The 15,159-nt window shown below is 33.5% G+C and overlaps 2 protein-coding genes across 2 annotated transcripts in view; one reads left to right on the forward strand and one right to left on the reverse strand.

Moving 5' to 3' along the window:
- LOC113375578 (trypsin-1-like) overlaps positions 1-15,159 on the forward strand; it is a gene marked incomplete in the record, with an annotated part of 382,748 nt that overhangs the window by 355,770 nt on the left and 11,819 nt on the right.
- LOC113378251 (TWiK family of potassium channels protein 7-like) lies at positions 235-9,880 on the reverse strand. The gene is made up of 3 exons (XM_026618780.1): positions 9,752-9,880; positions 3,370-3,582; positions 235-952 (listed from the first exon to the last, which is right to left on the reverse strand). Exons 1-3 carry the CDS (start codon positions 9,878-9,880, stop codon positions 272-274), a joined length of 1,023 nt encoding a protein of 340 aa, XP_026474565.1. The 3' UTR covers positions 235-271.

The raw sequence follows: 15,159 nt of genomic DNA on the forward strand, positions 1-15,159 counted from the left end.
TGACGAATAATGTCGAACTGTACAGGACTCAGATAACGTATTTTCCATTTGTAGAAAGTTTCTATCACAATGTGAGCTTAGAAACTAACTAGCCCGTGTTTTTGCAATTTGTATATATAACACGCAGTCCAGTTATATAAGACTTCATTTGATACTATATTATCAACAGTACGGCTGTAAATATAGAGTAAAGATGCCCAGCACGAAAAAAAATAATAAATCGGTCCAGCCGTGTACTTAATAACTATTAATATCCAACATTGAAAAAATATTAGCAGCATCTAACAAACTTTAGCCGTATATCTTCTAAACACTGGCGCATATCTTCACGCAACTCACGCATCTTCACTCGTACTTCTTCCCTCATCAAATTGTAGCACATCGCCACCAAACCCATCCCAAGCAGTAAATAAATAAAATTGATTACAAGTTTTGTTTGGCTGCCATCTCGGGATTCCATTATATTAGCACCGGGCACGAAATCACCAATACCTATCTTGCATAGACTCGTCACGCAGAAGTACGTAGAATCCAAGTAGTTCCAGTTTTCCCACTCTGCGAACATGACTGTTCCTGTCAAAACGTAGAAGCTGATCACCCATAAACAGGCAGTAGATGGCACAATAATCTTCCTGGCTGGTAAATCGTCGCCTTCCTCCATACTCGCTTCTGAGTCATGTTCCACGCTGCACTCATGAAGCCAGGTATATAGCCAACGGAACGTCTGTGCAAGTACCTTTCCCATATTCAGAAAGTATAATATGTAGAGAGGAATTCCAAGGCCGGCGTACATGACAGTGATTCCTTTACCCCATGGGGTACGGGGCAGCATATTACCGTATCCGATCATGGTGAAGATTGACAAGCAGAACATTAGTGCAGCAGGAAAAGACCAAGTCTCTTCCGCGGTGCGTCCATCATAGCCGCGCTGAATTGCTGCAGTCAGACCATTCTATGTAAATATAAAGAAAAGATTTTACCAACTATAATACGGCATAATAAAATACTATTAATAATTATTTTTTTAATCTGTTTTTTATGCTAATTTTTAATGAAAGACAGCGCTATTTGTAGTTGACAGGATGGAAACGAAATACATTTTTTCTCTTGTATGTTATGATGACCGAGTACCAATATAAGGTCTTTTGAATAACGATGTTTTTGTAAGGCGTAAAATTTTTGTACTGGTGGTGATTCTTAGCGTGCTAAGTTGGAAACCATCCTGGATCCTGGCAGATTTCAGACCTGCATATCATAGTCGCCCAGGCGTTTAAGAATGCAAATACCGAAACTCAAACTTGTTCCTGTAATTTCAAATTTTTATACGCTTTCATTTATTCATTGAGAAGTTCAAAAATCAAAAGGCAAGGCGATTTCAGCCTGAACAAGTACTGGCCAGGCAAACCGAAAGGTTCACTTTTATGAGCAAGATGTATATGCATTAAAATAAACTTGGTCCTATAAGGTTAATAATTTATATATGTGTAAAATTCTGAGAAGAAAAGGAAACTGGATCGGATCTCTTTTGCAAAAAGAGTGCCTCCTGCACGATGTCGTCGAGGGTAAAATAAAAGGAACAAAAGGAATGGGAAGAAGAAGAATGCAGATGATTGACGACTTACGCGAGAAGAGAAAATACATGGAACTCAAAGCCGAAGCACAGGATCAAGAAGCATGGAAGCAGAAGTTCTGAAAGGAAAATATATGAAATAAAAAAGGGGAGTGGGAATAGTAGTAATGAGATGAAGGGTAAGGGAATCATTTATTTGTGGTAGCTCTCAAACTATGAACCTGCCTTCGGGTAGACTACCATTTATTATTAAATGTGTTTGTCTAAGCTATTTAAAAAAAGTATGTACAATGCCAGGCGATTTTGTTCAGTCTAGGCCAGCCTTTCTCAAAGTGGGCGATATCGCCCCCTGGTAGGCGATATTGATCTCCAGGGGGACGATGAAAGGCCTCGCTAAAAATGTTGGTTGTTGACGTTGAGTTAGGGAGCATTTGTAATTTTATTTACTTTATATTTTAAAGTTCACCAGAATTTGTATCACAACGATTAATTGGTACTTTAAAAGTTTGGTCGTGTTCCCATGGTGTTTAAATGATTTTAATGCCATTTTATAGCTTTTTACCAAAAAATTAATATAGCTATTTTCAACTCACTTAAATTAGATGAAAATACTGTAGTTAAATTCAATACTACAGTTGTGTAAAAATCTGATATCATCAAAAAATGATATAGCATATCTCAAAGACCCTTTATGCATTGCTCAACAATATGAATATACAACTTCAAGGGCTTAAATTTAAAAAAAAAAAAAAAAATATCATCGCTACTTTTGTAGTCAAACTGTTATTACATAAGAAAAATATTGGAAGTCGGGAGTTTCATAATTTTGCAAATTTATCGGTATCGTACAACGAAGACTTGCTCGTATACAGCCAACATTTGGAAAATCTTCATGGCAATTTTATTGAAAGATTTCAAGATATTTTAAATTTGGAAATACCAGGCTGGGTATTAGACGCTTTTTCAAATGCAAATGTAGAAACATCAGCCCAGCTAGAAGAAGAGCTTATAGAATTAACAACAAATGAAGAATTAAAAATCAAATTTAAAGATGGTTATCAACAATTTTGGCTACAGAAATCAATTCAGCAGTTAAACCCTGGTCGTTCAAGGAATTTTACTAGCATTTCCATCGTCATATTTGTGTGAACGTGAATTGCGCTGTGACAATGCTACTTACTAAAAGCAGAAATCAGTTGCAAATTACCAAACGCGGTGACTTACGACTGTTTTTGAGTCAAATGGAACCTGATATTGACAAACTTGTAAAAATCTATCAAATTCATCCTTCTCATTAGAGCTTGAAAATAAAATTTGATATACTGTTTCTATTAATTAGATTATAATATATAAAATATATGATTAATGTCATAAAGTTGCGTTTTATTTGCTCTCACTGGTAAAAATGTCTAATTTAGAATGTAAGGTTGCATCAACTAATATATCACACTATAACTATATTAATAAAAGTAAAAAAAACAGTTTTCAGAGATTGTATAAAGAATTTGGCTGGGGGGCGATACAAAAATGTTGATCTTCAAAGGCGATGGAAGAAATAAGTTTGAGAAACGCTGGTCTAGGCACTCACCAACGCGAGGCAAAAGATGCTACGGCGGAAGCGCAAGTAATCTAATAGACGTGACGTGAAAACGTATATCAAAGATGTAATTATATTATGTGAAAATTGAAAAATAGTTAAAATTGATATAATCAATTATGTACAATAAAATATACAATATGGTTCAATATGAAACAATAAGTTTATACGAGGTTAAGTTCATAAAGGAGCAATATGTTACCTGAAAGTCTTTGAGAACTGCATTTGCCCCCTCGTTCCAAGCAGACTTATTAAATGCATTCTCCTTAACTGTAACTGCCCACAAGTCAGAGGCGCATCTTGACCGCAATTCCGCCACTGTTTTAAGTTGAGGACTATCGTACTGGGTCTCGATGTACATGAACCCGAAAGCGCCGACAATTGCATATCCCACAATCAGGCCACCGACACCGACCTAAAAACAAAACAAAGAAATAAATTAGAGACTTGATTAACCGGAATAATTGTCGTCGTTTACTGTATTAATTAAGAAATCTGGTAATGTACGAACAAAAGTATTTGTACATTTAATTCTATAATATACCAAGCATTGAATTGTTATTTATTACAAATCTGAACAACAAATAATTTAGAAAATTGCTACATATGACTACAGGTGCTTATGTTTTAACGCCACCGAAGCAAAAACTCATCCATCCAATATCAAAAAATGCTTTTGTGAATGAAATCAAAATTGTGTATGCATATAACGTGATTTATACGCATATCAATAGTGTTAGAATAGAACGGAGTTTAGAGGTCCGTGGGTAAGAATGTCCACCACCATTAGATCAAAAACTAGTTGGTATTGGTATTTTGCCTTGAGGCAAGTTACATGAACCTTCCGATATGTGTAAATAATCGACTTAATCAATAAAATATAAATTTATGACACACATTTTTTTTTTTAATTTTTATTTTCAATAGCAATCAGAATACATGACTATTCTATGAGCTATTTGGCTTATGTCATTCACTCACACACATACACACACACTTGCAAACACACATATAAATTTATCGGATCAATATTACAATCATATTTAGAGAATCACTTCAATAAATGATTCAATTATTCTGTTCATATTATCTAAGGTTCCTCCATATTATCTTCGGGCAGCTTCTTCTTCAGTCTTCTTGAAGTTGATGTCTCAAGAAGCTGAGAGACTATATCGTTTGAATGATGTTGTAGTTTTTGAAAATGTTTTATACTGTTGATTTGTATTATTTTGTTTATAAAATCAATATGAAGATCGTCGTGTAAAGTTTTGTTACTAACAAACCACGGAGCATCAGTAATCTGCCTCAACATTTTCGATTGGGCACGTTGCATTAACGCTATGTTGGATTTGCTTGCACAGCTCCACAATTCAATGCCATAAGTCCATATGGGTTTTATTATTGCCTTGTAAATTAGAAGTTTATTGTCAATCGATAAAATTGACTTGCGTCCTAGTAGCCAGTATAGTTCAGCGGTTCTAATTTTTATAGTCTTTAATTTGGCGCGAATATGGTCCTTCCACGTGAGCCTGCGATCTAAATGCATACCTAAGTATTTGACGCATTCGGTGCTTGGAATTGCTTGGCCATAAAAATGTACTCCTGGGCATGTTGTCTTGTTCAGTGTAAATGTTATATGATTAGACTTGCTCTCATTTATTTTTATTCTCCATTTTTTTGTCCAATCCTCTATAACATTTAGATGCCTTTGTACAATTAGCGTAGCCTTAGATGCATCAGCATGTGTCGAAAGAATTGCTATGTCGTCAGCAAATGTAGCTGTTGTGGTTGATTGTAAAGTTGGAAAATCACTAGTGAATAGGATATATAAAAATGGCGCCAAAACACTGCCTTGTGGAACTCCTGCCTCAATCTGATGAGATATTGAAGTTTCAGTGTTGACCCGTACTTTGAATTTTCTATTGGCGAGATAAGATTCTAGAATATTATAATAACCACATGGAAGTAGCGATCTAATCTTCGATAAAAGTCCCTTGTGCCACACCTTATCGAAAGCCTGGCTCACATCTAGAAAGACTGCAGAACAGAATTGTTTGGCCTCGAAGGTATTGTTGATGACTCTTACGATTCTGTGGCACTGTTGAATTGTAGAGTGTTGACTCCGAAAGCCAAATTGATGTTCTGGAAATATATTCGCGCTAGTTAAGATATGTTGAAGCAGGAGTTTTTCGAGCACTTTTGAAACAATTGGTAGAAGGCTGATTGGTCTATATGAGGTAACCATATTAGGATCTTTTCCGCTTTTATGGACCATTTTTACTACAGATGTTTTGTACACACATTTATGAGTCATTGAAAGTATTTCGAGTGGATTTATCACACATCATTGAAAACGAACAAACTCGGAATATTTTCTAAGAGCAAATTTTAAAAAATCAACAGTTTTTATAATTGAAGAAATTTCCGTAGGACTTTAAAGTTTTAGTATGTTCATTAAGACCAAGTACTCTATCATTATACCAAGTAAATCGTCTAATTTTAATTTTAACAAACGTCAAAAAAGCTATTCATTTTCTCAAACTTTAATGAATTTGAAAAATTAAACTACTTGTCGTAAGGCCGTAATATTTCAGTACGTCCTATAATACCATGATATATATATTGCCAAAAAAAGTTCTATAAAAATTGGCTCCAATTTTTTTTTCAACAGTTAATTACAAGAAAACGCTCGGTAGATTTTTACCTAAAACTAATCAATCATTCCCAACTAATATCATTCGAACAATTTTTGATTTTTTAAAATCGGTTCGGTAGTTTGAGGTTAAATGTGGACCAAAAGTTTAACACTTTTTTCAAATTACAAAGAAACGACTGGGCATATAGTCTCACAATACTGACAAACGATAGTCCTCATTGAGATACATCAAATGGCTTTTAAATTTCTGAAATCGGTTCAGGCGTTTTTGAGCAAACGTCGATCAAAGGTCTAATTTTGACAAATGCCAATAAAATGAAACCAATTTTTGCAAACTTTGACGAATTTTTAAAGTTAAACGAGTTGCCGTAGGGCCGTAATATTTTAGTATGATCTAGAAGACTATGGTATCTATCGTCAAAAAATAATAATAAAAATAGGCGAAAAAAAATTTTAACACTTTATTACAAGAAAACGGCCCGGCCGATGTCTACCAAAAACTAATCAGCACGATTTCCAGCCAATATCTTCCGAACGGATTTGAATTTTCATAATCGATTCAGAATTGCGGGATAAAACGTGGACGAAAAATTTTACACTTTTCTGCAATTTACAAAGAAACGGCTCGACCGATCGTAGCACGAAACTGACAAACGATAGTCCTCATCGAGATACATCGAATGAATGGCTTTTAAATTTTTGAAATCGATCCAGCCGTTTTTGAGAAAATGTGGATTTACGGCAAAAAATCTGTTTACATACACACACACACACACATACTTTTTCCCAATTTGGTCTCATTCGATTCAGAATGGCTTGAAACGTCGAGAAAACATAAAATTAGCGAATCGGATTTTTTTATGAAAACATAAACTTCTCCTTCGGGAAGTTAACAAGTGAGTGGTATTTTTTAACGATATTATTTTAAAGAAGATGGAAAATATGCGTACCCAGTCATAGCCTTAATTAGGGTGGCATGGATATCTGAAAGCAAAAGGCCACGTTGTCAATTTTTTAACGAAAGTATTTTCTTTTTGCTAGTTTTTTTCGTTTTGGGTAGTGTAATTTCGCTTACCCATAGTTTACGACATTAGCTAAATATATTTTTTTAAGTATACGTTACTCAATTGTTATTTTAAAGTTGAATCTAACATTAATTGATATAACCTCTAGAATAGCCTGCATGTGGTTCGAATAAAAAAATATCACATAAACCCTTGCACCGGCAAGGTGTAAACAATAAGAAAATAGTAAACAAAAAAGTAAACAAGTGAAAAGAGGCAATTTTACAAGAGATAAATTAAATTAATAGTTATTCCAACTCAAATGATGAATTCTTTTGACGAAGTTTTATACGAATGTTGTATGCTGCGTGATCTTTGTAAAAAAGTGCTCATAAAATATATATTTCAAACAGAAGTTGTGATTTATCTTGTTTGAAATAATTGTATTTAAAGAAACAATGAGTCTGATTATGATAAATTGAATAGAAATACTTACATAACCAAAACTTATGATAGTAGTAGATAGCTTATCTATGGTGGTAATACTTAGTTGTTGTTTATTATGTTTAAAAATACATAATTAGATTATGATTTTTAATTTTGTTGTTCAAGCTAATAATTAAACTGCATCGGAAGGTTTAAATAATGGAGCTATTATATTATTCCGTAAAATCTCTTTAAAATTAAAAATTTGAAATTGAATCTTTTTTGCTTCTTGGCTGTCACATTTGATCTTTTATGTAGTAAAAACGACAAAATGACAAATTTCAGAAAACACGTGAACAAACATATTCTAAAATTAGCTTGGACTTTTGTAGTCAAACCAACATAAATATTTTGCTACGGTCCCAAAATAAAATTCTAGAGACCCCAAAGTATGTCCCAAATTAGCTGATCCACCAGGACTCCAATATGTTTGCGGTAACAGAAGAAATCAGAAAACATGAATCTAAGTACAAAATTAGACTTGAATATCATCGGAACCAACTTGCAAAAAACTTGCTTTCCTCAAACATCCCCAGTAGACTCATAAAACAAACCCGTTAGATTTAGAAAATTAACATGTAATATAGACCTACTATTACTTTCTGTATTTGTATCTCATTTATTTTTAAATTTAAAATGAATATCATTGGGTAGTATTTTAAAACATTATATCTACAGCCACCAAAATTACTTAATTCATTACCAGGCAGACTGTAATTATATGGAAATAAATAAGAAAAGTGTGGACTTTTACTTAACATAGTTCAATAGTTGTTGACTAGATATGTGCTATATGTTGTGATGTAGTTGTTTTGATTTTCACATTATAATTGCTTATTACATAACATAACTTAATACATAATCTCACTCAAGTTAGATACATTTGGTCCAGCAGTGCTCCAACTTTTTTAACCCGTTCAAAAAATACGTTTTCTCGAGGGCTGCAACTGTGGTGACTTTTTCATTCGACCCAAATTTATTTCCGGCGAGTGATTTTTTCAGGTTTGGAAACAAAAAGTAAATACAGGGGTCCAAACCTAAAAAGTAAGGTGAATCAGGCACCAATTCGTAGCGCAATTCGCCCAATTTGTCCATGGCAAAAGCGGAGGCGTGGGCCGGCGCGTTATCGTGGTAGAACAGCAATTTTTTTTTTGCAAAACGGGGCCGCCTTTTCTTCAATTCGACATCGAATTGGCCCCAAAAACTCAGCATAGTATCTTCTTCTGATTATTTTATGCTTCTCGGTGTAGTCGATGTGGATCACACCTTGCAAATCCTAGAAGACGGAGGACATCACCTTTCCGGTCGATCGAGCAGTATTTGCCTTCTTCGGAGCAGATTTGCAGTTTGAAGTCCAGTGTTTTTGAACCAGTGAATTCATGTTTTGTTAACGATCAGAAAACGACGCAAAAACTCCGGATTACTCTGAAACAGCGCCAAAAACGTCGACGATGTGGTCTCACGGTTGCACTCGTTTTCGGGTGTGTCAAACGCGGCACCCATCGCATTCTCATGCCCAGTTCTTCGTGTAGAATATGATGACAGGTCCTTCTACGATGTCTACGATCTCAGCTATTTTGTGAACTTTCAATCGATGATCTACCATTATGAGATGATGGTTTTTTTAATAGTTTCATTTGCCGCAGCAGTTTTCTAGCCACCTAGTAGTGGCTCGTTAAAAACGACATTGAACACACTCATTAAACCAATTTTCGACGGTCACCATCAAAGAAGTAGAGTTTTTCCTCCCAAAGGTAAGAATCTAATCAACGAACGATATTGTCCTTTTTTCATTTTTGTAAAACTGATGGACACACTCGCTTCCAAGAGCTATCAAAAAAACTATTGAAGGGAAATGACTGAAACTTGACAGAAAGCTAGTAAAAGAATGTACTACCTAATGGTGTAACCTTTTTGTGATAGAATCTGGCGGTGAGGCTTAGTACTTGTTGAACGACCCATGTATATATAGGTGCTCCTTAATATGGATATTTTCGAATTTCTTCGCTCTCAGGGGTTCAAATGGTTCCAAATTGATAAAAAAAATCTCTGAAAGTTTTAGATCTTAATATAAATTTTAAGATCCGCACTCTAACCAAAGTTTCTTATGGAAATAACATGGGTAAAATTCCATTTTTTATAAGTTGGAGACAAGTGAATCAAAATATTGAGAATAACATTTGCTTAATTTGATCATAAATAAAAAAATTACAACAAAATTTTTATATACTTTATAAAATAAGTATTTACTCAAAAACACCAAGAACCAACAAATTTTGATTAGACTGCGGACTATCTTAAGGATTAAGGACTGCGGACTATCTTAATATTTGGAATTTGAACCCCTGGAAACAAGGACATTGGAAGACATCCATATTAAGAACCACCCTAATATATATATATATATATATATATATATATATATATATATAACATACCTGTGTACACATGAACGCAATTAATTTTCTGCAACAATCCTTGACTTTTTCTCGAGGGTCGCTGGCGGTTGTAGAAGACGACCCGCGACTCCGCAAAGAGCTGCGGGGCGCCCCATAACTCGATCTCATCTCGAAGCCGGATAAATAACTCTACCACAAGTTTCACTTTTTTCACCGCATTTGGACACTATATTGTGAAACAATTTCAATACCGTCAAGAGTTTCTTTTCTTTTATTACTTTATATTCGATGAACAGTGGACCGTAAAGAGATGATTGCAAACCGAATTTCCTAAGTTCTGTTGTAGCTCTGTGAGTTATTTTGGAGCGTGCGTATTTTTGGCGCCGGTCCAGATTAATGACAAGTAAGTTGTTTTACAGCTAATGCGCACGCCGTTCTGATTGTGTTCATTATTTAGGTAAAGTTGACTTTGATACAATAACTATGTGTTTCCAAATTATTAACATTTATTAGACAGAAATTGAAATATTTACACCTGCTTGTATTTTGTATACACAATGCGGAGTAAACGAAAATTTCAACTAGTGGGGCATGGCATCGTGTCATAAGACAAATTGCTGAAACCTCCCGTACCAAAAATCTAAGTTTTTAGGAAAGCTTTGAATTTTTTGAAAACTTTGAAGAACATATATTTTTGAGAATTTTGAATATTTTTTAAATAATTGACTTTTTTTAAAAAAATTATTTTTTTGAAGATTTTGATTTTTTTTAAAGCAATTGCTGTGAACCGACAAATGTTGAAGCGCGTAAAAACATAAATTTTTGAGAATTTTGAATATTTTTGAAATAATTGACTTTTTTTAAAAAAATGATTTTTTTGAAGATTTTGATTTTTTTTAAAGCAATTGCTGTGAACCGACAAATGTTGAAGCGCGTAAGAACATAAATTTTTGAGAATTTTGAATATTTTTGAAATAATTGACTTTTTTTAAAAAAATGATTTTTTTGAAGATTTTGATTTTTTTTAAAAGCAATTGCTGTGAACCGACAAATGTTGAAGCGCGTAAGCGCCGCGTCGCAGTCTAATGGTTAAACATTGGTACGGAACTATAGACATGTAAATACAATTTGTACTTATTATTAAAATTTCTATAAAATAGAATAGAAAAACTTCAAAGAAATGGATTATAAAACCATAATCAGTTTTCCAAAAATTTAATCAGTTCTTCATTTCGTTAATACAAATAAAATGATTTTTGAATCAATCAAATTGGACGCTCCGTTATCTCAAAAATTTATTTACCATTTTTGGCACTTTTTGCCTCATATCTTTGAAACGGCTGGACCCGCCTTTGCCAAAACTATTCAGCACGTCCCCCAATCTGTAGGAGATCATCATATCTGGCAGTGGAAATGTCCATTTTCACTTGAAAATATAAATGAAAAATTTGTTTCTAATTGAAAATAGCCCATTTGGGGCACTGCGGTGTTAAATGGAAATGGAAAACTTCTCACACTATACTTTCCTGAATCAAGTTAGAGTTTAACTCAGCTCACGGATTTGCCCTAGGGCAGAACTATCCATTCTTTATTATGGTTCAAAGACCTGTTACAAATTTTGTAAGTTATGGTGCACCATCATTTTTCTTTATCATTTTTTTCTATTTTTTTCGCATTGTTATTATAGTTTTATAATCCATTTCTTTGAAGTTTTTCTCAAATACTTTTTTACCATTTTGTCATTATAAAATATATTTATAATGTTGTTTATATCTCTGACAGAAAGTCTGATGATGGAGCGTAACTAGTTTGCGACCGAAATATGGAAAATGAATTACTGTATTGTTTACCGTTGTACGCAATACCATAAGAACTTTAACCTAGGACATTAACATTCAAAAATAATTATTTAAATTTATTATTATAATGCCGGTAATTGTGTTAATTATAGTGCACAAACACGAACTTGTATGTCCTAAGTGCCCATGTTTGTCCTAAGGTTCTGAGCAGCTCATTATTCCAAATTTCAATATTTTTTATAATATGTACAACCACTTTTTGTAGAACTATAATAATTTTAGTTTCAAAGACATTTTGCATATCTTTACGATTCTCAACATTTTGGCATACTTTATAAAAAATTGTTATATGTGCGTGTGTTTGTGTATGTGTGTATGTAGTATGTGTGTGAGTATGTTTGGATAAAAATTTTTGTTCACGGTTTCAAGTGCGCAGATCAACCGATTTGAATGATTCAAAAAAACATTTCATTCGTATTGACGCCGAGACGTGCTGATTAGTTTTTGGCAAAGGTAGGTCCAGCCGTTTTGGAGATACGGAGCAAAAAGTGTGAAAAACTATAATTCAGTTTTTTGAGAGAACGGAGCGTACGATTAGAGTGATTCAAAAAACTTTTGATTCGTATTGACGAGGAGACGTGCTAATGTTTTTTGCAAAGGCAGATCTGACCGTTTCGGAGATACCGATTAGAGAGCGCAGTAAAATGGTTAAGCAGTTTTTGAGAAAAGGGATCATCCAATTAAAATGATTCAATAACATAACATTTATTTGTATTGATGATGTGAAATAATTATTAGCTTTTGGGAAAGGCATGCCCAGCGGTTTCAAAATTTTCAAAATTTTTACCAAAACTTAATTTGTTTCTAATTTTAAAACATTTGTCTGATCCATTTTTATTGATTATTGGTCATTTTTGTTTTTTAAATGTTTAATTCCTATACGGGAAGTTTTAACAATTTGCCTTAAGGCACAATGTCATGCCCACTAGTAAAATTTTTGAATTGGGTTAAGCCGTTTTGTAAACGTCGGCGAGAGGTCAAATTTTGGCTCACATACACCCACACAGGGACACATTTTTCCAATTTTGGTGTTAAAGGATTCATTTTCCGATTTTGGTGTCAGAGTGACTTGAAACGTCGAGAAAACGTAGAAGTAGCAAATTTGATTTTTTTCAGTCTGAAAGCATAAACTTTCTTCTTCGGAAAGTTAAAAAGCCATACAAGTCAAATTATTAACTTCCCGTAGGGTGAGTTATAGTAATCAAAAATGAATTTTTTTATATATTTTTACGTTTCAGAAGTTTCTGAACATTTTGGCATAGCTTAGAAAAAATTGACGTGTGTGTGTGTGCTGATAAAAATTTTCGTCGACGATTTCGGGAACACGGTTCGACCGATTTCAATTATTCAATAGACATTCGATTCCTCTTGATAAAAAGGCGTGGTTATTAGTTTTTGGTCTAGCCGTTTCGAAGATACGGGGCAAAAAGTGCCAAAAATGGTAACTCAGTTTTTAAGAGTCCGGTTTTGATAATTCAAAAATCATTTTACTTGTATTGACAAGATGAAGAATTGATTAAATTTTTGGGAAGACAGGTCTAGTGGTTTCTGAGATCTAGTAAAAAAATGCTATTTAGCGGTCAAAAATGATCATTAGACATTTCCACATCAAATTATCAGATATTTTATGGAGATTTTAATAATGTGTATCAATTTTGTTTATATTTCTATGGGTTCCGTAACATCGCTTCGATATTGCGTCTCTATGCAGCTAAAGCAGCGCGATTGCTTTGAAAAAAAGTTCAAAATTTTCAAAATATTTCATGATGAAAAAATATTTTTTCCAAAAGGTTAACAAATATTTAATCTTTTTTTAAAAAAATAATTTTTGGTACGGGAAGTTCAAGCAATTTGCCTTAAGACACGATGCTATACACTACTAATTTATGCATATTTATTTCAAACTAGCTGTAAGTGGAATTCTGTCTTAAGGCAATTAAGACATCGTGCCTTAAGGCAAATTGCTGGAACTTCCCAAAAATTATTATTTTTTTAAAAACGATTAACATTTTTGAAAAAAATTTACTTCGAAAAAATTAGATTTTTGAGAAACTATAAATTTGACAAAAATTTACTTTTTTTTGAAAAAAAAATTTTTTTTTGAAAACAAAATTTTTTCGAAAAGAAAAATGTTTTCTTCATTTTGACATATTTTGGAAATTTTGAACTTTTTTTTCAAAGCAATCGTACTGCTTGAACTGCCTAGAGACGAAATGTCAAAGCGCGCGCAAGTGCCGCGCCGCCGTCTGACGCATAAGCATTGGTACGGAACCCATAGAAATGTAAAAAAAAAATATACTTATTGTTAAAATCTCTATAAAATATCTGATAATTTGATGTGCATACATCTAATGATCATTTTTAACCGCCGAATGGCATTTTTTTTTACTTTTTTCATTAGATCTCCGAAACCGCTAAACCTGCCTTCATGAAAATTTGAACAATTTTTCATCTTGTCAATACAAGTGAAATGTTTTTTGAATTATTCAAATCGGACGCTCCGTTCTCTTAAAAACTGAGTTACCGTTTTCAGCACTTTTTGCCCCGTATCTTCGGAACGGCTAGACCAGCCTGCGCCAAAAACTAATCAGCACGTCTCCTTATCAATATGAATCGAATGTTTTCTAAATTATTCAAATCGGTTGATCCGTGTTCCCGAAATCGTAGTCGAGAATTTGTATCCGCACACACATACATACACACACACACACACACACATGCATCCATTTTTTCTAAGGTATGCCAAAATATTCAGAAACCTCTGAAACGTAAAGATATATAAAAATTTTCATTTTCGATTTTTTTGCGATTACAATAACTTGCCCTACGGGAAGTTAAAAATAACATCTATCAAAAATCTAAAAAAAAGAAATTAAGTAAAAGCATAGACCTTATATTACTAGTAATATAATGTCTATTAGCTTATTAATAATTATCTATTAGCTTATTAATTAACTTCCCGTAGGGCAAGTTATAGTAATCGCAAAAAAATCGAAAATGAAAATTTTTATATATCTTTACGTTTCAAAGGTTTCTGAACATTTTGGCATACCTTAGAAAAAATGGATGTATGTGTGTGTGTGTGTGTGTATGTGTGTGTGTATGTGTGTGTGTATGTATGTACGTGTGTGTATGTATGTGCGGATATAAATTTTCGTCGACGATTTCGCGAACACGGATCAATCGATTTGAATAGTTCAAAAAACATTCGATTCGTATTGATAAGGAGACGTGCTGATTAGTTTTTGGCGAAGGCAGGTCTAGCCGTTCCGAAGATACGGGGCAAAAAGTGCCGAAAACGGTAACTCAGTTTTTAAGAGAACGGAGCGTCCGATTTGAATAATTCAAAAAACATTTTATTTGTATTGACTAAATGAAGAACTGTTCAAAATTTTGGAAAGGCAGGTCCAACGACTTTGGAGATATAGAGGAAAAAGTAAAAAAATGAGCCATTTGGCGGTCAAAAATGATCATTAGACATATGCACATCGAATTATCAGATATTTTATAGAGATTTTAACAATAAGTATACATTTTGTTAACATTCCTATGGGTTCCGTACCAATGCTTATGCGTTAGACAGCAACG

Source organism: Ctenocephalides felis, unplaced genomic scaffold (assembly GCF_003426905.1).
Source record: "Ctenocephalides felis isolate EL2017-DRISC unplaced genomic scaffold, ASM342690v1 CF-g0.4_SCAFFOLD_01886, whole genome shotgun sequence".
In the NCBI taxonomy this organism is placed as follows: domain Eukaryota; kingdom Metazoa; phylum Arthropoda; class Insecta; order Siphonaptera; family Pulicidae; genus Ctenocephalides; species Ctenocephalides felis.

Coding starts and splice junctions, on each gene's coding strand:
- LOC113378251 (XM_026618780.1), bottom strand. CDS start 9,880: ATGAGATCGAGTTATGGGGCGCCCCGCAGCTCTTTGCGGAGTCGCGGG. Junction 3,583..9,751: donor TTGCGTTCATGTGTACACAG/GTATGTTATATA, acceptor TTTTGTTTTTAG/GTCGGTGTCGGTGGCCTGAT. Junction 953..3,369: donor CAGTTCTCAAAGACTTTCAG/GTAACATATTGC, acceptor ATATTTACATAG/AATGGTCTGACTGCAGCAAT.